The sequence below is a fragment of the Phocoena sinus genome, chromosome 18 (genome assembly GCF_008692025.1).
Source record: "Phocoena sinus isolate mPhoSin1 chromosome 18, mPhoSin1.pri, whole genome shotgun sequence".
Lineage (NCBI taxonomy): Eukaryota > Metazoa > Chordata > Mammalia > Artiodactyla > Phocoenidae > Phocoena > Phocoena sinus.
The window spans coordinates 15,472,633-15,499,907 of NC_045780.1; the positions used below are offsets into that span (position 1 = coordinate 15,472,633).

General features: G+C 45.2%; 1 protein-coding gene across 9 annotated transcripts in view; it reads left to right on the forward strand.

The window, feature by feature from the left end:
• The first annotated feature begins 1,730 nt into the window (after positions 1-1,730).
• SLC25A15 (solute carrier family 25 member 15) overlaps positions 1,731-27,275 on the forward strand; it is a 39,100-nt gene continuing 13,555 nt past the window's right edge. For 2 of the 9 annotated variants that reach the window (XR_004346637.1, XR_004346636.1), the window contains exons 1-5: positions 1,751-1,899; positions 4,785-4,909; positions 8,580-8,838; positions 18,387-18,524; positions 20,738-20,907. Coding sequence is in view for 3 of the 9 variants with exons in the window: in XM_032610940.1 (XP_032466831.1) it covers positions 4,855-4,909; positions 8,580-8,838; positions 18,387-18,524; positions 20,738-20,907 (622 nt within the window). In the remaining 6 variants the exon portion in view is untranslated. Of the gene's footprint in view, positions 1,900-1,991; positions 2,636-4,784; positions 4,910-8,579; positions 8,839-18,386; positions 20,908-27,275 lie in introns of those variants that run through there. The other 7 variants (XR_004346638.1, XM_032610939.1, XR_004346639.1 and 4 more) reach the window with 6 other exon arrangements.

A 27,275-nucleotide genomic window follows, 5' to 3' on the forward strand; every position in this document is an offset into this window, starting at 1 on the left:
GAAAGTTTGTGCAAAAAGGCAACTTTGCAGATTAGGGGTTAAAGAGTTGCACAGAAGCTTCCTAATTGCTTCTTAGTTTACAGAAGTGAGGCTGAGGGTTGTTTAGGGGAGGCGAGGGAGAGAAGAAATGTAAAAGGCTTGGGGAGAGTGATGAGAGTTTGGGACAGCCCTTGTGAGGGTAGGAGAGGAAGGTGCTAAAGCCAGAAAGGACAAAGTATCATGGGGGAGCTGATGCCTCAGGGAGACCCAGATCTGGAGTAGCAGTGCCCTCCCCTGCCCCCATGATGGATTGCCCCCAAGGCTCCCACAGCAGTGGGGTGCACAGGAGGCCAAGATACTGTTACCTGATGGCTGGGGTTTAAAAGGGTTAAATGACTCACTAAAGTTCACAGAGATTTTAACACAAGTGGCCTGGCTCCAAGTCCAGCTCTTTCTAATCTGTAATAGGAGATCTAAGCCTGTCCTAATTAGCTCCTTTGGGCCTCATCTTTCTGGTTTGCAAAAGCCAGGTGATACTGAAAGTCCTAGTCCTATAGGACGTTATACCATAGGTTCTGTCCTGATCTGCTTCCCACTTGTTAAGTTACATGTCACTTTGGGCAAGTCACTCAAACGCCCTGGCTTGCTTCTGTAATTAAATTATGTTCCGGAAGCTTGAGTTCTAAAGCGCAGCAGAAGACGGTCTTGGGCTGGGTTGAGGAGGGCCCTTGTTTATCAGGAGCTCTGAACCTTCACAGCACCTCCCCCTGTCCCCCCTCCCCCAAGGTCTATTCAGCTTGGCACCCGTGTTTAAGGACTAACACAAGTCACCTCAAATATTTGTCACTGGTCCTCACCCGAAATCACTGAAGTTACATTGGCCGTAGTCTAACACCACATCCAAACAGGGCAGAAAATTGTAAAAGAAAACGACAGCACGGTTTAAGGAAGAAAACACGGTGTAGAAAAGGAAAATCCATGAGGTTTGAACCAAAGCACTCCGAAGGCCGCGGCTGTTAACACCGAGCAGCTGTCAGTAATAGACCAAGACACTTACAGCTGTGCGGGTCTTGCCTGGGGCACTAGAGAAAATTCCTTTACTCCCGGTGCACAACAGACTCCCCGAATTGTGCTTTCTAATAAAATTCCAGACAACCATAGAACTAGCCTATAATTCACTGGAAACTAAAAGGACATTTAGAGTTACAGTTTTCATTGGTGGGTGTGGTTTCCGAAATGTCATCGGTGGAGATGGATGTCCTCGCGGAGGGCGGAATGGGAAATGTTTGGGGTTTTGTTTTTACCAGCAATAATCAAATTTATTTTTCATCACTACCTTTCCAGTACTTTCGCACTCAATTATAACATAAAATTAAAGCCTTGAGCCCCGAGTCCCTGCAAAGCTAATCAGCCTGAAGACCTCAGTCCCTCGTCCTCACTCCGGACCCCCCCCGCCCCCGCCCCCGCCCCGCCTGAGGTCGAACTAGAGACGAGCTCACCGAGGGCCTCCGGGAATCGAACTGCAGGAAAGCGACGTGGAGGCCGCGGCTCCCAGCCCTCCCCCCGGCCCCGCCAGCCCCTCCCGCTCCCGGCGCGCCCCCCGGCCCGAGCGCGCCGCCGCACCGCGCCGACTTCCGCTTCCCCGGCGGGCGGGCGGGAGGCGCCCCGGCCCCGGCCCCGGCCCCGGCCCCGGCCCCAGCCCCAGCCCCAGCCCCAGCCCCAGCCCCAGCGCAGCCCGTCCCGGCCGCAGGGGGCGCTCCTGAGCCCGCGGGGCCGCCCGCCGGCGGCAGTCTGGCGCGGGAGGCGGGGCGGAGGGCCGGCCGGTAGCCGACGTGGGTGTTAAGCGGCCGCCCCCGCCGCCGAGCCAGAGTCGAGAGCGGGCGGCGGAGCGCGAGTAGGACGTGGCCAGTCGGCGCGGCGGTGAGCGCAGCCCAGCCGGACGCTCGCGGGCTGCAGGGAACCGGCCGGGAGGAGGGGGAGGGAGAGGGAGCGGGCGGGCCGGCCGGCCGGCCGGCCTCCGCGCCCGGGCGGCGTGACCCTCCCGGGAGGCGGGGTGGAGATCCGGGGTCCCGGGCCCGCCGCGCCGCACACGTGCCCGGGGACCCGCGGGCGCCGCCTTCCCGCGCTTTGCCTGGGATTCCATGGAGACTCGGGCCCCGCCGCCTCCTGCGCGCGGTGGTCACGTCCCGGGAAAGGTTGCCCTCATTTGCCCGGTCGTAGTGTCACGCCGGCTCCGCGCCAGGCAGGGAGGGCGGAGGCGCTTATGGATGAGAGACCCTCGCAGGTTGTTGTGGCAGAGTCAGCGAACGTTTAGGGCCGGGAAGACAACAAAGTTGGAAGTCGTCTCCCTAAGCTGACCCTTGTGCGGATCGGGATCCCGAGCCCCGGAGCAGGAGCTCCCGAGCCAGCTGCTGAGCGGCGAGACTGGTTTGCATCCCAGCGCCCGTGGGCCCCACCAGCTCTGGGCGCTCGGATGGCGGGCGCCAGCTTCGGCCTTGAAGCTCGAATCTTCCCGGAGCAATTCGTGTTACCTAGTGGGGAATGCGGCCTCCTCGGATTCTCCCACACGAGAAGTTAATTTCTCGAAGGAATGAAAAAGATACATGGTCTGCGTTGTTTCTTTTGGAGTTTGACTACGGTGTAGTTTGAAGGAAAGGTAAAGGGACGCTGAAAGGATTCCGTTTTTCTCTTCCAGTTGGTACCGAAGGCTCACGAATCAGTTTAATTAACTCAAGTTGATCAGTCTGGCTGCCTCCACGCCCCATGCCTCCTTCAAGCCAAAGCTACGCGTAATTTGAAACAGATGCCCCTTCTGAGTTAATCTGTTAGGACTGTTAACTGTTCTAATAATTCTACAAGTAATTTGTAGGAGTTGATGTGTTTGTTTGACTTGCCTAAAAGGGTGGAATCTAAAAGGGTTGAATTCGCATTGATGACACAGTATTATCTGCTGTGCCTCTTCTAAGAAAGCAATGTCCACCCCCCAAGGGAATGAGCTGCGTTGGATGTGCCCTGTCTGTGACTCCTTTCCCCGCTTGTCTCCATTTTCCTCTAAAATGCAGGGTTGGGTGTTTTGTTTTCTCTTCTTGGCCAGGTGGGAATACCCTGCTTGATAGGAACAGACCCAAAAGGCAAGACTTGAGTTGAATCCTGTCTCTGCCACGGACTTGTTGTATGACCTTGGACGAGTCCTTGTCTTCCTCTGGACTCAGTTTTCCATCTGGAAAAGGAACAGATTGGGTTAGGACCCTGATACCCTTCTCTGGATACTGGATGGTCACCGTCTTATCAACCTTAGTAATTGGTACTGCCTCTCCAAGGTCTATCAGTAACATAAAGTCAGTGTTTTGTACATCTAATTGTATGTGTCTAATTTTAGTTGCTTTATTAAGTAGTGTTCTTGTGTTGTTGCTGGTTTTCACATTTTTTGTAAAGATTCTTGGTGTCTAGTCATTGACGATATGCTTCAAGTGGTTAAAAAACTTCTTGGCTAAAATTATTCTCCGCTGCTGATGAGGAAGCTGTTGGTATTCATTGGTCATCCAGCCTGCCCACCCCCTCCTCTGAGAGGTGTCCTGACTGGGATCACACAGGTCTTCAGTATGATGGATAAAAAGCATTCCTTGTTATTCAGGTGTAAGTCAGTGACATAGCTTGAAAATCATACAGAATTGGTTTCTGTATTGGTTATTTTAATCTATTCTATGTGAATGAAGCACCTCTCCTTTTCTAGTCAATATTAATTAAGTCCATGCCTTGCCAATGGTTGCTTTTTGTCTAAAGTAGAGGAGTAGACTCTGGTTTTCCCAAACTTCTAGGCTCCAGCTCAAACCTACTGAATCAACATTTCCAGGAGAACAGCCTGGTTATTGGAATGTTTAACAAGTGTCCCAGGTGATTCTTATCAAGCAAATTAGGGGCGCAATGGACCCAGGGGTTGCTTCTCAAAGTATGGTTAATAGCCAGGCATTATCAACTTCACCTGGGAGCAGGTGAAGGCAGGCAGCATTTCTGGTCCCATTTGAAGCCAATCACATCAGAATCGGCCTTTTAACAAGGTCCCCAGGTGATTCGTGTGCACGTTTTATGGTTGAGAAGTTCTGGGAGGCCTATGATGATAGTAATGTTTGGTGCTGTGCTTTGTAGTTGTTCTAAGAACTCGTGGTGTGTGTTCACAGTTCATCATCGTATTTGTCCGATGTGGCTGTTTCATTGCCCTCGTATTATAGTGATAGTACTTTTATTTTTTACCTTGTATAGACGGGGACCTCTAGCTTTAGGGGCCCAAAGGGCCACCATACCAGTGGCAGAGCAAGCATTCAGACCCAGGCATGTGTCACTTGGCCGAGCTCCTAACCCATTCCTTTCCAGAGCTACTGTTTTGTGACCTTCTCTTAGGGTCTCAGGCCGCTGTCTGAATTTGGAACAGAGCCCAGTGGATTGATGGTTTAACTTAGGCCTCTGAAAAACTGGTTTGATGGGGCTTGGGATGTGCGGTTGGCTTGCTTATTGGCATTCGTTTCTTGAGGGTTTCAGAAAGGTTGGTTGAAGTGCCCTCACCTGTGGCTGTAGCAGTGATACGTGAGCAAGGTTTTTGATCTGTGTGCTTTTCATGGGGAGGTGGTGGGCAGGGAGAAGGGGAGGCTGATCACTAAGCTACTCTGACAGCTCGAGCCCCCTCCTTTGGAGCAACGTAGAGACAGTTTCCTGGTTCCCTGAAGTTCAAGTCCAGTAGCTAGGCAGCAGGCCTAGAGAAAGGGGGGCTGCAGAGGCCCGACTGATGGTGAACTCTTGCCTCCTTCTAGGGATATGAGGTGCCCATTGTAAGCTCGTGAGAGTTGCCCTCCGCAGAGCCCAGCAGAGGAGTGGGCAAACATGAAATCCAATCCTGCCATCCAAGCTGCCATTGACCTTACGGCGGGGGCCGCAGGTAATCCCAGAGAAAACCCCTCCTTTGTTCCTCAAATACCTTCTGCAAGTGAGCTCTGGTGAAGACATTGCCTTTGTAGCTCCAGAAGCAACATGCCTTAACCCTGGAATGAATCCACTTAATACAGGTGTAATACTGTGTTGTAAACACAGCAGAAGGTAGAGTAGTTCCCGCTGTATTAGAGCTATGAGTCAGGGGTATGGTGTGGGAGTGTCCCCGGGTGACAGCTGGAACATATCACAGCTCAGAGCTGAAGCCACTCGTCCATTGCCATGTGGCTGGGGTATGCCGGATTCCACCCCAAGCCTGGCAGTCTTCAGAGGCCTTAGAGTGCAAAAATAACACAGTGCCATCTCTCCAGGGAAATCCCAGTTACTGTCCTTGCAACTGCTGGGCGAGAGAAAGGATACCCTTAGAAATGTCATTGTTAAATCAGGCTGACTTTTGACTGAGTCTTAAAGCCCTGAAAGGAGGGGCCCCAGGATTGGCGGGGGAGTGGTGGGCGGGGCGAGTGCTGGGGCGGACTCTGGCCCCACTAGGCACCATCGAGTTCTGGGCAGCACCTGCCACCGCAGGCCACTCTTTAGAAAGGTCACCTTTATTCAGCCTGAGGCAAGCAACAGACTTGGAAGTGCCTGGGTGGTTACTTGGTTCTCCAGATTCCTGGATGATTCTAGGGCTGGAGGAGCGCTGGAATGCCCATACTTCCCAGATGCAGACCCTGGCTTACCCTTGCCTCCCTCACCGGTTCTTACATTGGGTCACCGCTCCTTGGAGTGAAGAGGCCAGAGGAGCCCGTTGCCCATTGTCCTTTTATCTGGTGGGACCTCCTGGGTCAACAGATCAAGAGTAGTCAGAGCTGCCTTCTATCATCCTGTCGTCGTCTTTTTTTTTTTTTTTAATATTTATTTATTTGGTTGCATCGGGTCTTAGTTGTGGCTCACGGGCTCCTTAGTTGTGGCATGCAAACTCTTAGTTGCAGCGTGTATGTTGGATCTAGTTCCTGGACCAGGGATCGAACCCGGGGTCCCTGCGTTAGAAGCATGGAGTCTTTTTTTTTTTGCGGTATGCGGGCCTCTCACTGTTGCGGCCTCTCCTGCTGCGGAGCACAGGCTCCGGACGCGCAGGCTCAGCGGCCATGGCTCACGGGCCCAGCCGCTCCGCGGCATGTGGGGTCTTCCTGGACCGGGGCACGAACCTGTGTCCCCGGCATCGGCAGGCGGACTCTCAACCACTGCGCCACCAGGGAAGCCCGGGAGCGTGGAGTCTTAATCACTGTGCCACCAGGGAAGTCCCCTGTCGTCTTCTTAATTGTAAAAAGGAAATCATGGGTTCAGGGAAGATCAAAGTATTTTTCCATGAACCAGAAATCGGCCAAAGTAGGCTCATGAGGAAGTCTGCAGACACTGATAAGTTCAGGCGAGGGTGCTCCCAGGTCAGAGACGACAAGGAGCAGGGGAACCAAGGGCTGCCTGGATTCCGCCCCACGGCCTCTTACGCGCTGAATGCCTTTGGGTCAGCCCCTCACCCTGCCGTGGAATCAAGCCCCCCCAGGCCCTGTGCACCATCCCCGACCCCTTCACCACCCCCCACTCCCCCAACGCCATACTGCAGAGGCTGCTGACTTTGGCAACATTGGACCCACTTGCTTGCCCTTGGCATCCTCTTACCTTCCCATGAATGCCTGGGCTCAGTCTGTGTGTCTGCAACAAAAGGGCATTTTACCCCATGAGGGATGCTCAGCTTTTGGAATTTTATATCCTTCAGTCACTCTATCAAAGATAGACTGTAGGATCTGTTGTGATAGAGTTAAAATGCATCTAGGTTGTCAAAATTATGAACCCAGTTAAAAAATTCTGACATTCACCTCTTTTGGAATGGTTTTTTTTTTTTTTTGCGTGATACGCAGGCCTCTCACTATTGTGGCCTCTCCCATTGTGGAGCACAGGCTCCGGACACGCAGGCTCAGCGGCCATGGCTCACGGGCCCAGCCGCTCCGCGGCACGTGGGATCCTCCCGGCATGAACCCGTGTCCCCTGCATCGGCAGGCGGACTCTCAACCACTGCGCCACCAGGGAAGCCCGGAATGATTATTTTTGACATAAGTAGGATCTTATTTTATTCTAGCCCATCAGTACCTGGGAGAGAATAACTCTAATTATGGTAACATCTTATTAAATTATATTCCACTAATTCAGAACTGGGGATAGTGTGGCAAAACAAAGCAGAAATGTGTCATTGCTGTCCTAGAAGAAAGGGACAGTGGTGATAGGATCATGGAGATCACACTTGTGCTTGCTTAAGAGATCAGTTTTCAGAGTCTTTGGAAATGTCCATCTACCAATAATTAATTGGGAGTTATTATTTTTTTTTTTTGCGGTACACGGGCCTCTCACTGTTGTGGCCTCTCCTGTTGCGGAGCACAGGCTCCGGACGCGCAGGCTCAGCGGCCATGGCTCACGGGCCCAGCTGCTCCGGGGCATGTGGGATCTTCCTGGACCGGGGCACGAACCCACGTCCTCTGCATCGGCAGGCGGACGCTCAACCACTGCGCCACCAGGGAAGCCCCTTGGGAGTTATTCTTAACAGCCCTCCCTCCATTTCTACTTTCCACAACTTCATTGGAGTAACTGTGTATTATGTCTAAGTTATGAAATTGCATTTCTGAAATATGTAAGCCTTCTCTTCAATTTTGCTGAGGTTTTAGTAACCTCATCCAGTGGCTGTTTCCTGACACAAGCACGGGACGTCCCAGGCCCAAGGGGAGGTGGAAGCATTCACCAGTGACAGACAGTTCCCCAAATGCTGACCCAGTTCAGGGTCTGGAGATATTACAGGGTTTAATAGTTCATTCTTTCCCTTACATTCAGAATTTTTATCCAAGTAATTGAATGCAATTCAATGCTTTTGTCGTATAAAAGCATATAAATATATGATTTATGCTAAACAGGGGTAAGTTTCAATCCATTTCCTGTCTGAATACAAATCATTAATTGGTAGAGTCCAAATAAGATGTTTTCCCATAGGGTCAAACATTTAGCTCTTCAGGGACTAATTAGACCTTTTGTTTTCTTTATCTGTGGCCTATTCCTCTGTTATTTCCCTGATAGTCATTAGGACCACTGAGCATCAGGCAAAAGAGTGATTAACACCAGACTCTTCCCTTCCCCTTCCTTTATGTGGACGCACACACAGACACAGTTAACCGCTGTAAATGAGCCACTTGTGGTGTAGCAGCCAATACGTTAGAGCCTTATCCTAATCCTCACGTTAACCCGATAGGGAATCGAGGCTCGGAGGTCACATCGCTTAGCCAGGATTCCACAGCAGAGTCAGGCTTTGAGCCCAGGTCCCTCTGACCGATGCTCCTGAACACACATCACACCTTCACATCCGGTGGCTTTGACTGTCAAACACACGTCCTCTCCTCTACCGAGCTGAGCTCCTTCAGGGCTGGAGCGGGGTGCCAGACTCATGAAGGACCCCTAGAAGTTTTATTGGACTGAGCTGGAAGGGTTGGCGGGGGAGGGGGGAGGAGGTCAAAATGAAGTGACCCAGAGGTAAGCCCTGTGGTGGGCTGCCTGTCCCTCATCTCCCTGGGTCCTCGAGGCCGCACTCTACCACGTGGCTGTAGACTGGTGCTGGACGAGGATTCCTGTCCTGGTTGCAGGGGGCACAGCATGTGTACTCACCGGGCAGCCCTTCGACACCATGAAAGTGAAGATGCAGACGTTCCCCGACCTGTACAGGGGCCTCACCGACTGCTGCCTGAAGACCTACTCCCAGGTGGGCTTCCGGGGCTTCTACAAGGGGACCAGCCCAGCGCTGATTGCCAACATCGCCGAGAACTCCGTCCTCTTCATGTGCTACGGATTCTGCCAGCAGGTGGTACGGAAAGTGGTTGGATTGGAAAAGCAGGCGAAGCTGAGGTGAGTTGAGGTCACTGAGACCTCTTTGAGAAACAACACTTGTGTAGTCAAGCTTTTTATGAGACCTTATGGAGAAGAACATTTCTGTTTTTACAATAATGACTTCCTTTGATTAAGAAGTCATATGTTGCCATCATAGAAAACTGGGGAAACACACATGTGTTATGCAAAAGGAGAGTTGCCCATAATCCACCGCGTAGAAACAACCACCCTCACGTTCCTTCCATTCTTCAGGAAGATGCTTTTCTTTCTTTCTTTAAAAAATTATTTTTTTATTATTTTTCTTTTTTTTAATTGGAGTATAGTTGATTTACAATGTTGTGTTAGTTTCAGGTGTACAGCAAAGTGAATCAGTTACACATATATATATATATATATATACACATTCTTTTTCAGATTCTTTTCCCATAGAGGTTATTACAGAATATTGAGTAGAGTTCTCTGTGCTATACAGTAGGTGCTTGTTGGTTATCTGCTTTATTTAGAGTAGTGTGTTTATGTTCATCCCAATCTCCTAATTTATCCCCTCCCCCCATGTTTCCCCTTTGGTAACCTGAAATTTGGTTTCGAGATCTGTGAGTCTGTTTGTTTTGTAAATAAGTTCACTTGTGCCATTTTAAAAAATTAAATTCCAAATATAAGTGATATCATATGATATTTGGGGAAGATGCTTTTCAAATGCTGCTGTTGGTGCCACTTCTCTGGGCAGAAGTGCAGAACTTAAACCATAGATGCAACTTGTGACCCGAGTTTTGGGTTTCACGTCATCAGCAGAATGCAGGGTATTGGAAGAGCCAAATAGGTTTGAGGAAGAACTTGGAATTTTAGGAAGGGTCAGAGCATCTGAGAAGATGCAGGTGAACCTACTGTTTCATTGGTCGAGTCTGCCCCAAACATCAGACTTGGGTGTGTATTTGGTCATTCCTTGGGTGTTTATTATACCGAGACTAAAAGGAATTCGGAAACCACTGGGATGTTTACTCCTTTGAACATTGATTTATTTTATAAGTTTTCACTCTTTTTTAAAAAAAATATTTTATTTTTGGCTGCATTGGGTCTTTGTTGCTGCATGCGGGCTTTCTCTAGTTGCGGCGAGTGGGGGCTGCTCTTCGTTGCGGTGCGCAGGCTTCTCACTGTGGTGGCTTGTCATTGCGGAGCACAGGCTCTAGGCGTGTGGGCTTTAGTAGTTGTAGCATGCAGGCTCAGTAGCTGTGGCTCGCGGGCTCTAGTGCACAGACTCAGTAGTTGTGGCACACGGGCTTAGTTGCTCCGTGGCATGTGGAATCTTCCCCGACCAGGGCTCAAACCCGTGTCCCCTGCATTGGCGGGTGGATGGTTAACCACTGTGCCATCGGGAAAGTCCCCATTGATTTATTTTAAATCATTTAAAATTATTGTTATCAGCTTCGTGGTTGCAGAGGGCAGTCTTGCCTGTTGTTTTGGTGGGAATTCAAGACCCTATTGCAAATACAGGTCCCACGTGGCTAAAGTAGGTTCCTTGTGTACTGAAGTCTTTGGGGGTGCCTGGAGATGTGCCCATTTATAGCAGGCATCCCATCTTGATAGATGGAACTTGTTTTTTAAAGGCTTGGGACTGGATGAGATCCCCCAGGGAGACAGTGTTTATAGGACTGAGCACAGATCCTAGGACCCTCCAGCAGGGAGGGGTCAGGAAAAAGAGGAAGTAAAGAAATAAGCAGAAGATAAACCAGGAGAATGTGGTGTCCCGTGGTAGAGACAGACAAGAAGGACACTGCAGTGACTGTAGCTCTTTGCACTGGAGTGAGAGACGTCCTAGCTGAGGAGACCTGGAGTTGAGGTCTCCTTCAGCATCCTTGGAGAAGGACAGGGAAATGGAGCAACCACAGGAGATTCTGGAGCAGGTCCTGCAGTGAAGAAAGCTTCCTCTTTCACTCGGCCTAACCCAGCACCCGCGTCTTCTTTGAACTTGGGGGACAGGAGGGGGGCTGCAGCTTTTTCATCCTGCAGAACAGTGGCTGCTCATTACCAGTGAGCAAACGCTGCCTGAGAGCTTACGAAGCTCTGACGTGCGTGTCGTGCTTTCTTAGCCCTCACCGTGGTCCTGCGCGAGGATCCAGGCAGGTGATGGTATCCGTTTTATAGATGGGGAGACTCTGGTACAGATACTGACGCGCTGAAGATCACTGGGCTAATAAGTGACAGAGCCGGGACTGCAGCCCGTGTCTTCTGCACCCCCAATCCAGCATTCTTCCCTCAAGACCACAGGCGGGGCTCTGGAGTACTTTGTAGGGGTCAGGTCTAGAGAAAAGATTAATAATTACACAGAAGCAGGGAAAGGAACTGCTTGTGATCACCTGTTGTGAATTTCTGCAGTGATACAGTAAATATTCTCGGTTTGAACACTCCCTGAGTAGTGCTCTCTTTTCACCTTTGGCTGGACGGGCCCTGACACAGCAGGAGTGTTTAGGAACACGTTTGTTGAGTGGGTGACAAAACAGTTGATTCTTACAAAATCCCATCCTGTGCCGATTGCCATTTGAGATCCAGTTCTAAAGTTTCTACTATTGGCACAGCCTGGGGCCCAAGTCCCTCATCTCATGCACTGGTAGGTGAAAGCATTTATTAGAAAGCCAAAGTCCACTGCAGATCTGACTTGGCCCTGGGTTGCCCTGTATCAGCATGCTTGGGGTTCGTTCAGGCGTTACCGCCTCTCGGATGAAACAGCCGTCCGTATCTGTCGATACCACCTTTGTTCCAGCAAGATTGGCAAACTCTGGTCAATGACCCTGATTGACTACGGCCTGTCAGCAGGTTGACAGAGTCCCGGAGGGAGGCCAAGTATGGATCTGCAGACTGGCCAAGAGACAAACCCTTTAAGCTTTGGTTTTGACAAACAATTTAAGTAGGAGTGAAGGGGGAAGGATGGAAGGGATGGCGTCGGGCACTTCCCAACCCTAGAAAGCCACGTGCCAGTACAGTTGTGGAGCTGGCTCTCCTGGTGACCGTCTGACACATCATTCTTTAAAATCGAAAGGAAGGCCACACTGCAGGCGGTGTCTTGTTCCTGAAAGCAGGCCTGCTCCAAGCCAGCTCTTCTGAGGCCCGGCTGTGTTAACAGGCCGGCTCAGCCCTGGGCACCCACTTCACATCCACCTGAGGCACCAAGGCCAGACCACCAGGGATAGGAAATCGGGACCGGGATTGTAGGCAGCCCTTGGCTTTATGCAGGCACACGTCAAATATTTGAGGTTCGGTTCCAGACCATCTTGCAAATTATTTGGTTTCCCAGTGCATATAAAGCTATGTTCACACTATACTGTAGTCTGTGCAATAGTGTTATGTCCCAAAATGAATGTACCTACCTTAATTTAAAAATACTTTATTGCTAAAAAAATGCTAACCATCCTCTGATAACTCAGGGTTGCCACAAACCTTCAACTTTGTTATAAAGCAGAAACTAACACACCATTGTAAAGCAGTTGTACTCCAATAAAGGTGTTTAAAAAAAAGAAAAAGAAATTTTAAAAATGCAGTATCTTCAAAGAGTAATAAAGCGAAGTGCAATAAAACAAGGTTTGCCTGTAGTAACGTTTGACCTCAGTTTCTATAACTATTAGTTCATTGTAACTTTTTTTATGGTTTCAAAACACTTTTTCTAAAACATTAAAAAATTTTTTATTTTATATTGGAATATAATTGATTTACAATGTTGTGTTTCAGGTGTACAGCTAAGTGATTCAGTTATACATATATCCATTCTTTTTCAGATTCTTTTCCCATATAGGTTATTAAAGAATATTGAGTAGAGTTCCCTGTGCTCAGTACATCCTTGTTGATTATCCATTTTATATATATGTTACATATGTTAATCCCAAACTCCTGATTTATCCCCCCCCACCATGTTTCCCCTTTGGAAACTATAAGTTCTCAAAGTCTGTGAGTCTGTTTCTGTTTTGTAAATAAGTTCATTTGTATCATTTTTTTAAAGATTCCACATATAAGTGATATCATATGATATTTGTCTTTCTCTGACTGACTTCACTTAGTATGATAATCTCTGGGTCCCTCTGTGTTGCTGCAAATGGCATTATTTCATTCTTTTTTATGGCTGAGTAATATTCCATTGTATATATGTACCACATCTTCTTTATCCATTCCTCTGTTGATGGATATTTAGGTTGCTTCCATGTCCTGGCTATTGTAAATCGTGCTGCTGTGAACATTGGGGTGCATGTATCTTTCTGATTTGGTTTTCTCTGGATATATGCCCAGGAGTGGAATTGCTGGATCATATGGTAGTTCTGTTTTTAGTTTGTTAAGGAACCTCCATACTGTTCTCCATAGTGGCTGTATCAATTTACATTCCCACCAACAGTGCAGGAGGATTCCCTTTTCTCCACACCCTCTCCAGCATTTATTGTTTGTGAGCTTTTTGGTGATGGCCATTATGACTGGTGTGAGGTGATACCTCATTTTAGTTTTGATTTGCATTTCTTTAGTAATTAGTGATGTTAAGCATCTTTTCATGTGCTTTTTGGCCATCTGTATGTATTCTTTGGAGAAATGTCTATTTAGGTTTTCTGTCCATTTTTTTTATTGGGTTGTTTTTTTGATATAGAGCTGCATGAGGTGTTTGTATATTTTGGAGATTAACCCTTGTCAGTCACTTCATTTACAAATATTTTCTCCCATTTTGTAGGTTGTATTTTTATTTTGTTTATGGTTTCCTTTGCTGTGCAAGAGCTTTTAAGTTTAATTAGGTCCCATCTGTTTATTTTGTTTTTATTTTCATTACTCCAGGAATAGATCCAAAAAGATATTGCCGTGATTTATGTCAGAGTGTTTCTGCCTATGTTTTCCTCTAAGAGTTTTATTATTTTTTTAAAGATTTATTTATTATTTTATTTTTGGCTGTATTGGGTCTTAGTTGCGGCATGTGGGATCTCTCGTTGCAGTGCAAGGGCTCTTCCTTGTGGTGTGCAGACTTCTCTCTAGTTGTGGCACGCAGGCTCCAGAGCATGTGGGCTCTGTAGTTTGTGGCACACAGGCTCTAGTTGAGGCACACGAGCTCAGTAGTTGTGGCGTGCGGGCTTAGCTGCCCCGTGGCATGTGGGATCTTAGTTCCCTGACCAGGGGTCGAACCCACGCCCCCTGCATTGTAAGGTGGCTTTTTTTACCACTGGACCACTGCGCAAGTCCCCTCTAAGAGTTTTATGGTATCTGGCCTTACATTTAGGTCTTTAATCCATTTTGAGTTTATTTTTGTGTATGGTGTTAGAGAATATTCAAATTTCATTCTTTCACATGTAGTTGTCCAGTTTTCCCAGCACCACTTATTGAAGAGCCTTTCTTTTCTCCATTGTTTATTCTTGCCTCCTTTGTCATGGATTAACTGAGCATAGGTGTGGGGGTTTATTTCTGGGATTTCTTTCCTGTTCCATTGATCTATATTTGTGTTTTTGTGTCAGTACCATACTGTTATGATAACTGTAGCTTTGTAGTATAGTCTGAAGTCAGGGAGTCTGATTCCTCCAGCTCCTTTTTTCTTTCTTAGGATTGCTTTGGCTATTTGAGGTCTTTTGTGTTTCCAGACAGATGAAAAAATTTTTTGTTCCAGTTCTGTGAAAAATGCCATTGGTAGTTTGATAGGGACTGCATTGAATCTGTAGATTGCCTTGGGTAGTATGTCATTTTGACAATATTCTTCCAATCCAAGAGCATGGTTTTTTTTTTTTTTTTTTGTGACTGTGCCACATGGCTTGTGGGATGTTAGTTCCCCAACAAGGTATTGAACCCAGGCCCTCTGCAGTGAAAGCATGGAGTCCGAAACACTGGACTGCCCAGGGAATTCCCCTGTTTATGTCATCTTTGATTTCTTTCATCAGTGTCTATAGTTTACAGAGTACAGATTTTCTGCCTACTCAGGTAGGTTTATTCCTAGGTATTTTATTCTTTTTGATGTGATGGTAAATGGGATTGTTTCCTTAATTTCTCTTTTTGATCTTTTGTAGTAAGTACATAGGAATGCAAGAGATTTCTGAGTAGTAATTTTGTATCCTGCAACTTTACCGAATTCATTGATGAGTTCTAGTAGTTTCTTGGTAGCATGTTCAGAATTTTCTATGTTTAGTATCATGCTATCTGCAGACAGTGATGGTTTTACTTCTATTCCAATTTCGATTCCTTTTATTTCTTTTTCTTCTTTGATTGCCATGGCTAGGACTTCCAAAACTATGTTGAATAAAAGTGGCCAGAGTGGACATCCTTGTCTCATTCCTCATCTTAGAGGAAATGCTTTTCAGCTTTTCACCGTTAAGAATGATGTTAACTGTGGGTTTGTCCTATATGGCCTTTATTATGTTGAGCTAAGTTCCCTCTGTGCCCACTTTCTGGAGAGTTTTTATCATAAATAGGTGTCAAATTTTGTCAAAAGCTTTTCCTGAATCTGTTGATGATCATATGGTTTTTATCCTTCAGTTTGTTAATGTGGTCTATCACACTGATTGATTTGTGGATATTGAAGAATCCTTGCATCCCTGGGATAAACCCCACTTGATCATGGTGTATGACCCTTTTAATGTATTGTTGGGTTCAGTTTGCTAGTATTTTGTTGAGGATTTTTGCATCTATGTTCATCAGTGATATTGGCCTGTAATTTTCCTTTTTTGTTATATCTTTGTCTGGTTTTGGTATCAGGGTGATGGTGGCCTCATAGAATGAGTTTGGGAGTGTTCCTTCCTCTGAAATTTTTTGGAATAGTTTCAGAAGGATAGATGTTAACTCTTCTCTAAATGTTTGATAGAATTCACCTGTGAAGCCATCTGGTCCTGGACTTTTGTTTGTTGGGAGTTTTTTAATCACAGTTTCAATTTCATTAGTTGTGATTGGTCTGTTCATATTTTCTGCTTCTTCCTTGTTCAGTCTTACAAGGTTGTACCTAAGAATTTGTCTGTTTCTTCTAGGTTGTCCATTTTATTGGCATATAGTTGCTTGTAGTAGTCTCTTAGGATCCTTTGTATTTCTGTGGTGTCGGTTATAACTTTTTTCATTTCTAGTTTTATTGATTTGAGCCCTCTCCCTTTTTTTTCTTGATGAATCTGGCTAAAGCTTTATGAATTTTGCTTATCTCTTCAAAGAACCAGCTTTTAGTTTCATTGATCTTTTCTATTGTTTCCTTCATCTCTATTTCATTTATTTCTGCTCTGATCTTTTGTTTTTGCTGTACGGAGGCCTCTCACTGTTGTGGCCTCTCCTGTTGCGGAGCACAGGCTCCGGACGCGCAGGCTCAGCAGCCATGGCTCACGGGCCCCACCGCTCCACAGCATGTGGGATCTTCCTGGACCAGGGCCCGAACCTGCATCCCTTGCATCGTGCAGGCGGACTCTCAACCACTGCGCCACCAGGGAAGCCCTCTGCTCTGATCTTTATCATTTCTTTCCTTCCACTAACTTTGGGTTTTGTTCTTCTTTCTCTAGTTGCCTTAGGTGTAAGGTTAGGTTGTTTGAGATTTTTCTCTTTGTTTCCTGAGAGGTAAGATTGTATTGCTATAAACTTCCCTCTTAGAAGTGCTTTTGCTGCATCCCATAGGTTTTGGATTGTAGTGTTTCTGTTGTCATTTGTGTCTAGGTATTTTTTTAGTTCCTCTTTGATTTCTTCAGTGATCCATTGGTTGTTTAGTAATACTGTTTAGCCTCCTCGTGTTTGTGTTTCTTACGGTTTTTTTCCTGTGATTGACTTCCAGTCTCATAGTGTTGTGGTTGGAAAAGATGCTTGATATGATTTCAGTTTTCTTAAATTTACCAAGGCTTGCTTTGTGGCCTAGCATGTGGTCTATCCTGGAGAATGCTCCATGTGCACTTGAGAAGAATGTGTATTCTGCTGCTTTCTGATGGAATGTTCTACGAATACCAATTAAGTCCAACTGGTCTAATGTGTCATTTAAGGCCTGTGTTTCCTTATTGATTTTCTGTCTGGATGATCTGTCCATTGGTGTGAGTGGGGTGGTTTATTGTAACTTTAGGACAGTTGAATGTGGTAGGTCTGTTAGGCTTCTCTGCTCACAGATGGAAGAGAAATCGTGAGGGGACCTCGCCACCTGGGCAGGCTGCCTAGGGGGTTACCTTTGGGGGCTTCTGGAGGTCTGTGAGTTGTTCTGGTCGTCCAGGGACAGCCGGATGCTGGCAGTTAACAGGTGAGTGTCACAGCTAGTTGTTGCTTGTGAGCATCTCAGTCCTTTCTGTGCAACTAAGATCGTCCCTGTAGGTGCCAGCTGTGCTCTCGTGATAGAACGTCCTCCCAGGGCTTGGAGAGGGTCTCCTCTGCTGACCCCCGTGAGCTCTCAGGAGTCTTCCTGGCAGTTTGTTTCTTGTACTTTCCCCCGTATTCTTTCCAGTTTCACTCCCCTGCTGGTGACTGAGGCTGGTGGTACTGAACCCATGTGAGATGAAGTGAATTCTTGCATTTTTGTACTATGTGCATTCATTTTCCGTTTATATCTCCAGCTTCGCCATTTGCCCTACAGCCATCGAGCTTGCTGACTCACACTGGCAGCACCACTGGCCCACCTCGTGCCCTCTGTGCAGCTGAGGTCCAGGAGGTCATCAGCTGAACTGGGAAATCTTTTTTCAACGAGCAACATTTTGGTTAAAAATGTATCCTGGGTTTTCATCTGTAGCAGTTACATTACACTTGTGGTTGTTCTGGCTGAATCCAGAGGCACGTAGGGATGGCCTCGAAATCTGTTTTTATTTAAAGCTCAGTGGCAAACACACTGAAGTATTAATAGTGTGTGTGTTGGGGTGGTGGGACCATAGGGAATTCTTTCCCCCACATTGTTTGGTTTGGTTTGGTTTTTCTGTGTCACTTTCTGTCTTAGTTCTGGCTCTGCTAGAACAAAATACCCCAGGCTGGGTGGTTTAAACAACAAAACTTTGTTTCTCATAGCTCTGGAGGCTGGAAAGTCCGAGAACAAGATGCCGGCTGATTCGGTGTCTGGTGAAGGTCCTCCTGCTGGTTTGCAGAGGGACAGCTGGCTGTGTTCTCACATGGTGGAGAGAGCGCCAGCCAGCTCTCTGGTCTCTTCTTACAGGGACACTAATCTCATCAAGAGGATTGCACCCTCCTGACCTCATCTAAACCTAACTACCTCCCAAAGGCCTTCCTCCAAATACCATCACATTGGGGGTTATGGCTTCCAACATAGGAATCTGGGGGTGAGGGGCACAAACATCCAGCCCACAGAGCTATACCTAATAAAAGGAGCACGGGCTTGCAATCAGGCAGACCTGGGTTTGAAACCTAGCGTTGCCGCTTAGCAGCTGTGTGACTCTGAGCACAGTTCGTGGCATCTCTAAGCGTCATTTTCCCCATGTGAAAATTGGGGTACTGCTGTCACCCTCACAGGGTCGTGGGCTCCTCAGAGGAAGCAGCAGGTGCCTCGTGGGCACTGAGGAAGTCTTCTTCTCCCCTCAAGCTTGCTCTCCTTTACCACCAGTGTTTCGGCATGCTGAGACCGAGCGAATGAATAATGGGTGGGTAACTGGCCTCCTGTGCTTGCGTCCTTCCAGTGATCTGCAGAATGCAGCTGCTGGTTCCTTTGCCTCTGCCTTTGCTGCTCTGGTCCTCTGCCCCACCGAGCTCGTGAAGTGCCGGCTGCAGACCATGTATGAAATGGAGATGTCGGGAAAGATAGCCAAAAGCCAGAAGTAAGTGCTGCTTGGGCACAAACGTGGGGTCTTGTTGCCTTGGTGTATCCAGTATTTTTAAATTTTTAAATTTTTTTAAATTTAAATTTAAAATTTTATGTTGTACTAAAATTAAGTGGCAGAGAAACAGTTTATCTAGTCCAAACACCCCTCTCCACCACCACTCTGAGGATAATTTTCTGAACACACTGTCTGTGGTGGTTGGAATCACCATCCACCCCATAGAATGTTGTAGGCAAATATTTAATATCCCAGAAGTGGAGAAGCAGGGGCTTACACCCCTTTTGGCCTGTGGAGTGCACAAGGCATGACCCCCAACTATACTGGGAGGCACGTAGCAGCGGCTTTGGGATTGAGGGCTTTTGCTAACTGCCAATTTGGATTCTGGGCAGAGTATTTGCTCACTCCCCAGTCTCCCCAGTTTCACACAGGTGCTCAGGCTGGTCATCCCAGATTCTAGCAGTGACTTCCTTTACCTCCTCCCGAATCCTTCAAGTGTACCTACAAACAAGCCAGCTTCTGAAAACATTCACGCAAACCCTCGTCAGCATAGCAAGTCTTCAGTGATCCAGTCACTCTCCAACTCTGTCTTGAAAACAGATTCTAGTTACCTTGTGAGTGTATGTATCATATACAATATGATTTATTATATATTTGAACTGAAAATCAGTTTATTATCCTTGTTAATCTCAAAACTTGCTTATTTATCTAAACTAAAGGTTTGCTCGTGGTTGTTGCTGAAGTTAACTCAAAGCCAGTAAATCTCCTGGGAAAAACCATTAGGTAAACTGACCATTTTTCCGAGTCACCACTTTCCATCCAGTGAGGATGGGTTCATAATAGCGCCCTATTTCCTGCACCTGTGAGATTCATTACAACCAATTCAAATCTATTATAGCCTAGAAGTTCAAAACTTTAAGTCTTCAATGCTTTTTTATTGAGATACAGTGTACACACAATAACAGGAACACACCCAGAAATCACAGGAAATCCTAGGTGTGCAGTTCCACAAGTAGTGACAAAATGAACCTGCCTTTGTAAACTGGTACCTAGATAAAGAAATAGATCATGAACAGCACCCAGAAAGTTGCCCTTGGGTCCCTTAAAGAGTCGTTTAAAAGTATCTTTAAAGAAAGCAATTGTTAGATCCAAAGGACTTAGGTAGACGGACACCCTGTACAAAAGTAAATATTGGCTAACTGTATTTTAGGTATAGCAGTGCCCAAGCCTGGGATTTGGTAGCTTGGGGTTAAGACCTGGATTGGAAGCAGGCTAAGTGTGTGGAGTGGGATGACTTTGTTACTTCTTCATTGTATTGATAGAAGGAGGGGGCACTGCAGGCAGGGCCTGGCTAGGGGGTGATGCCTGGGAAGGAAGATCATCAATAAAAGCAGGTGGCCTTTGTTCCCTGGGGGCCTGATCCTTCTCTGATCCAAGCCAGGTCACCTGCTGAGAACAGAGTGAGGAGTGAGGGGCTCACTAAGCTGATAGGTGTGGTTTGTGGTGCTTTTCCTCCCAGGGATAGGCCTGCACCCCTACACCACCAGGAAGAGGAGCCTGCAACAGAAAGTGCCAGTGTTCTGGCTCCTGCAGGCTCTGATCTGCTTCAAGTGAAAAATTTTTTACACACCTACCCCGCTAAGAACTAAATACTGGGTGCGTCTAGAGCCTTACAGGAGCTATAGCTCAGCTCTGAGAATTTCTTTTGTCTTGCCTTTAAGTAACATTTAAGGCTTGTTGCTCACTTCCCTGGATGAATGCAAAACAAAACAAACCCTAAACACCTGAACCAATTCCCTCAAAATACACAAGCTCAAAAGAAAGGCTGAGGAGATAGGAATCAAGGCAGGTAAGGGACTGGGCACGTACGGTGCCATTTTCTTTCTCTCTGAGTTTGGACAATCTCATTGTAATTTCACTTACTATTGAAAAAATGGGTATTGGCTCTTTTAGATCTTTGATAGTGATTTCTAGAAATGTATGCATTCGTTGTAATAAAATATCTTTACACAGACTAGTTCAAGTAATAAAACTTGTTACAAAGTAATTGTATACCTGTCTTTCTCGGAGATATTTCCTTCCCACAAAAACCTTTTATTGCTGGAATTCTGGTTCCTCTGTTTATAAATGAGCTACTTCCTTGTAGAGCTCCATCAGGTCTGCTAGTTGGGTGTGAATGCTGTTCTTATCTGTCACCCCGTGTGTCCCCCCAGCACAGTTTGGTCTGTCGTGAAGAGTATCCTTAGGAAGGACGGCCCCTTGGGCTTCTACCATGGACTCTCGAGCACTTTACTTCGAGAAGTACCGGGCTACTTCTTCTTCTTCGGTGGCTATGAGCTGAGCCGATCGTTTTTTGCATCGGGGAGATCAAAAGATGAACTAGGTAAGTGTGTCGGCAGGGACAGCAGGTGGATTCGACCGTGTCTGCTTCCCAGTGCTGTAGTCTCGGTGGCTTCTGTGCACTTCGCCCCTTGTGGGGGTTCCGCTTGGCACTGGGAGTTCCTGGATGCCGGGGAGTACCGTGCAGCGGGTAACAGCGAGCACCATCCTCCAGCCTTGGTAACTTCCTCAGGGCAGAGGCTGCAGCAGGACATCCCCAACTTATTATTATTTTTTTTAACATCTTTATTGGAGTATAATTGTTTTACAATGGTGTGTTAGTTTCTGCTGTATAACAAAGTGAATCAGCTATACGTATACATATATCCCCATATCTCCTCCCTCTTGCATCTCTCTCCCACCCTCCCTATCCCACCCCTCTAGGTGGTCACAAAGCACCGAGCTGATCTCCCTGTGCTATGCGGCTGCTTCCCACTAGCTATCTGTTTTACGTTTGGTAGTGTATATATGTCCATGCCACTCTCTCCCTTCGTCCCAGCTTATCCTTCCCCCTCCCTGTGTCCTCAAGTCCATTCTCTACATCTGCATCTTTATTCCTGTCCTGCCCCTAGGTTCTTCAGAACCTTTTTTTTTTAGATTCCATATATATATATGTGTTAGCATACAATATTTGTTTTTCTCTTTCTGACTTACTTCACTCTGCATGACAGACTCTAGGTCCATCCAACTCACTACAAATAACTCAATTTCATTTCTTTTTATGGCTGAGTAATATTCCATTGTATATATGTGCCACATCTTCTTTATCCATTCATCTGTCGATGGACACTTAGGTTGTTTCCATGTCCTGGCTATTGTAAATAGTGCTGCAGTGAACATTGTGGTACATGACTCTTTTTGAATTATGGTTTTCTCTGGGTATGTGCCAGTAGTGGGATTGATGGGTCATATGGTAGTTCTATTTTTAGTTTTTTAAGGAACCTCCATACTGTTCTCCATAGTGGCTGTATCAATTTACACTCCCACCAACAGTGCAAAAGGTTCCCTTTTCACCACACCCTCTCCAGCATTTATTGTTTGTAGATTTTTAGATAATGGCCATTCTGACTGGTGTGAGATGATATCTCATTGTAGTTTTCATTCGCATTTCTCTAATGATTAGTGATGTTGAGCATCCTTTCATGTATTTGTTGGCAATCTGTACATCTTCTTTGGAGAAATGTCTTTTTAGGCCTTCTGCCCATTTCTGGATTGGGTTGTTTGTTTTTCTGATATTGAGCTGCAAGAGCTGCTTGTGTACTTTGGAGATTAATCCATTGTCAGCTGCTTTTTTGCAAGTATTTTCTCCCATTCTGAGGGTTGTCTTTTCATCTTGTTTATGGTTTCCTTTGCTGTGCAGAAGCTTTTAGTTTCATTAGGTCCCATTTTTTAATTTTTATTTCCATTTCTCTAGGAGGTGGGTCAAAAAGGATCTTGCTGTGATTTATGTCATAGAGTGTTCTGCCTGTGTTTTCCTCTAAGAGTTTTATAGTGTCTGGCCTTACATTTAGGTCTTAAATCCATTTTGAGTTTATTTTTGTGTATGGTGTTAGGAAGTGTTCTAATTTCATTCTTTTACATGTGGCTGTCCAGTTTTCCCAGCACCACTTACTGAAGAGGCTGTCTTTTCTCCATTGTATATTCTTGCCTCCTTTGTCAAAGAAAAGGTGACCATATGTGTGTGAGTTTATCTCTGGGCTTTCTACCCTGTTCCATTGATCCATATTTCTTTTTTGTGTCAGTACCATATTGTCTTAATTACTGTAGTCTTGTAGTATAGTCTGAAGTCAGGGAGCCAGATTCCTCCGGCTCCTTTTTTCTTTCTCAAGATTGATTTGGCTATTCGGGGTCTTTTGTGTTTCCATACAAATTGTGAAATTTTTTGTTCTAGGTCTGTGAAAAATGCCAGTGGTAGTTTTTTTTTTTTTTTTTTTTAAACATCTTTATTGGGGTATAATTGCTTTACAATGGTGTGTTAGTTTCTGCTTTACAACAAAGTGAATCAGCTATACATATACATATGTTCCCATATGTCTTCCCTCTTGCGTCTCCCTCCCTCCCACTCTCCCCATCCCACCCTTCCAGGCTGTCACAAAGCACCGAGCTAATATCCCTGTGCCTTGCGGCTGCTTCCCCCCAGCTATCTACCTTACTACGTTTGTTAGTGTGTATATGTCCATGACTCTCTCTCGCCCTGTCAAAACTCACCCTTCCCCCTCCCCATATCCTTAAGTCCGTTCTCCAGTAGGTCTGCGTCTTTATTCCTATCTTATCCCTAGGTTTTTCATGACATTTTTTTCCCTTAAATTCCATATATATGTGTTAGCATACGGTATTTGTCTCTTTCTTTCTGACTTACTTCACTCTGTATGACAGATTCTAGGTCTATCCATCTCATTACAAATAGCTCAATTTCATTTCTTTTTAAGGCTGAGTAATATTCCATTGTGTATATGTGCCACATCTTCTTTATCCATTCATCCGGTGATGGGCGCTTAGGTTGTTTCCATGTCCTGGCTATTGTAAATAGAGCTGCAATGAACATTTTGGTACATGACTCTCTTTGAATTTTGGTTTTCTCAGGGTATATGCCAAGTAGTGGGATTGCTGGGTCATATGGTAATTCTATTTGTAGTTTTTTAAGGAACCTCCATACTGTTCTCCACAGTGGCTGAACCAATTCACATTCCCACCAGCAGTGCAAGAGTGTCCCCTTTTCTCCACACCCTCTCCAGCATTTATTGTTTCTTGATTTTTTGATGATGGCCATTCTGACTGGTGTGAGATGATATCTCATTGTAGTTTTGATTTGCATTTCTCTAATGATTAATGATGTTGAGCATTCTTTCATGTGTTTGTTGGCATTCTGTATATCTTCTTTGGAGAAATGTCTATTTAGGTCTTCTGCCCATTTTTGGATGGGGTTGTTTGTTTTTTTGTTATTGAGCTGCATGAGCTGCTTGTAAATTTTGGAGATTAATCCTTTGTCAGTTGCTTCATTTGCAAATGTTTTCTCCCATTCTGAGGGTTGTCTTTTGGTCTTGGTTATGGTTTCCTTTGCTGTGCAAAAGCTTTGAAGTTTCATTAGGTCCCATTTGTTTATTTTTGTTTTTATTTCCATTACTCTAGGAGGTGGGTCAGAAAGGATCTTGCTGTGATTTATGTCATAGAGTGTTCTTCCTATGTTTTCTTCTAAGAGTTTGATAGTTTCTGGCCTTACATTTAGGTCTTTAATCCATTTTGAGCTTATTTTTGTGTATGGTGTTAGGGAGTGATCTAATCTCATACTTTTACATGTACCTGTCCAGTTTTCCCAGCACCATTTATTGAAGAGGCTGTCCTTTCTCCACTGTACATTCCTGCCTCCTTTATCAAAGATAAGGTGTCCATATGTGCGTGGGTTTATCTCTGGGCTTTCTATCCTGTTCCACTGATCTATCTTTCTGTTTTTGTGCCAGTACCATACTGTCTTGATTACTGTTGCTTTGTAATATAGTCTGAAGTCAGGGAGCCTTATTCCTCCAGCTCCTTTTTTCGTTCTAAAGACTGCTTTGGCTATTCGGGGTCTTTTGTGTTTCCATACAAATTGCGAAATTTTTTGTTCTAGTTCTGTGAAAAATGCCAGTGGTAGTTTGATAGGGATTCCATTGAATCTGTAGATTGCTTTGGGTAGTATACTCATTTTCACAATGTTGATTCTTCCAACCCAAGAACATGGTGTACCTCTCCATCTGATTGAATCCTCTTTAATTTCTTTCATCAGTGTCTTACAGTTTTCTGCATATAGGTCTTTTGTCTCCTTAGGTAGGTTTTATTCCAAGGTATTCTGTTCTTTTTGTTGCAGTGGTAAATGGGAGTGTTTCCTTAATTCCTCTTTCAGGTTTTTCATCATTAGTGTATAGGAATGCAAGAGATTGCTGTGCATTAATTTTGTATCCTGCTACTTTACCAAATTCATTGATTAGCTCTAGTAGTTTTCTGGTAGCATCTTTAGGATTCTCGATGTATAGTATCATGTCATCTGCAAACAGTGACAGCTTTACTTCTTCTTTTCCGATTTGGATGCCTTCTCTTTTTCTTCTCTGATTGCTGTGACTAAAACTTCCAAAACTATGTTGAATAATAGTGGTGAGAGTGGGCAACCTTGTCTTGTTCCTGATCTTAGAGGAAATGGGTTCTGTTTTTCACCACTGAGGATGTTGGCTGTGGGTTTGTCATATATGGCCTTTATTATGTTGAGGTAGGTTCCCTCTGTGCCTACTTTCTGGAGACTTTTTATCATAAATGGATGTTGAATTTTGTCAAAAGCTTTTTCTGCATCTGTTGAGATTATCATATGGTTTTTATCCTTCAGTTTATTAATATGGTGTATCACATTGATTGATTTGCATATATTGAAGAATCCTTGCATTCCTAGGATAAACCCCACTTGATCATGGTGTGTGATCCTTTTAATGTGCTGTTGGATTCTGTTTGCTAGTATTTTGTTGAGGATTTTTGCATCTATGTTCATCAGTGATATTGGCCTGTAGTTTTCTTTCTTTGTGACATCTTTGGTTTTGGTATCAGGGTGATGGTGGCCGCATAGAATGAGTTTGGGAGTGTTCCTCCCTCTGCTATATTTTGGAAGAATTTGAGAAGGATAGGTGTTAGCTCTTCTCTAAATGTTTGATAGAATTCGCCTGTGAAGCCATCTAGTCCTGGGCTTTTGTTTGTTCGAAGGTTTGTAATCACAGTTTCAATTTCAGTGCTTGTGATTGGTCTGTTTATATTTTCTGTTTCTTCCTGATTCAGTCTCGGAAGGTTGTGCTTTTCCAGGAATTTGCCCATTTCTTCCAGGTTGTCCATTTTATTGGCATGTAGTTGCTTGTAGTGATCTCTCATGATCCTATGTATTTCTGCAGTGTCAGTTGTTACTTCTCCTATTTCATTTCTAATTCTATCGATTTGAGTCCTCTCCCCTTTTTTCTTGATGAGTCTGGCTAATGGTTTATCAATTTTGTTTATCTTCTCAAAGAACCAGCTTTTAGTTTTATTGACCTTTGCTATCATTTCCTTCATTTCTTTTTCATTTATTTCTGATCTGATCTTTATGATTTCTTTCCTTCTGCTAACTTTGGGGGTATTTTTGTTCCTCTTTCTCTCATTGCTTTAGGTGTAAGGTTAGGTTGTTTGTTTGAGATGTTTCTTGTTTCCTGAGGTAGGATTGTATTGCTATAAACTTCCCTCTTAGAACTGCCTTTGCTGCATCCCATAGGTTTTGTGTCATTGTGTTTTCATTGTCATTTGTTTCTAGGTATTTTTTGATTTCCTCTTTGACTTCTCCAGTGACCTCTTGGTTATTTAGTAACATATTGTTTAGCCTCCATGTGTTTGTGTTTTTTACAGTTTTCTTTCCTGTAATTGATACCTAGTCTCATAGCACTGTGGTCGGAAAAGATACTTGATATGATTTCAATTTTCTTAAATTTACCAAGGCTTGATTTGTGACCCAAGATATGATCTATCCTGGAGAATGTTCCATGAGCACTTGAGAAGAAAGTGTATTCTGTTGTTTTCGGATGGGATGTCCTATAACTATCAATTAGGTCCATCTTGTTTAATGTATCATTTAAAGCTTTTGTTTCCTTATTTATTTTCATTTTGGATGGTCCGTCCATTGGTGAAAGTGGGGTGTTAAAGTCCCCTACTATGATTGTGTTACTGTCGATTTCCCCTTTTATGGCTGTTAGCATTTGCCTTATGTATTGAGGTGCTCCTATGTTGGGTGCATAAATATTTTACAATTGTTATATCTTCTTTTTGGATTGATCCCTTGATCATTATGTAGTGTCCTTCTTTGTCTCTTGTAATAGTCTTTATTTTAAAGTCTATTTTGGGGCTTCCCTGGTAGTGCAGTGGTTGAGAGTCCGCCTGCCGATGCAGGGGACATGGGTTCATGCCCCGGTCTGGGAGGATCCCACATGCTGTGGAGTGGCTGGGCCCATGAGCCATGGCCGCTGGGCCTGCATGTCCGGCGCCTGTGCTCCGTGACAGGAGAGGCCACAGCGGTGAGAGGCCCGTGTACCGCAAAAAAAAAAAAAAAAAAAGGCTATTTTTGTCTGATATGAGAATTGCTACTCCAGCTTTCTTTTGATTTCCATTTGTGTGGAATATCTTTTTCCATCCCCTCACTTTCAGTCTGTATGTGTCCCTAGGTCTGAAGTGGCTCTCTTGTAGACAGCGTATATATGGGTCTTGTTTTTGTATCTATTCAGCTGGTCTGTCTTTTGGTTGGAGCATTTAATCCATTTACATTTAAGGTAATTATTGATAGGTATGTTCTTATTACCATTTTCTTAATTGTTTTGGGTTTGTTTTTGTAGGTTTTTT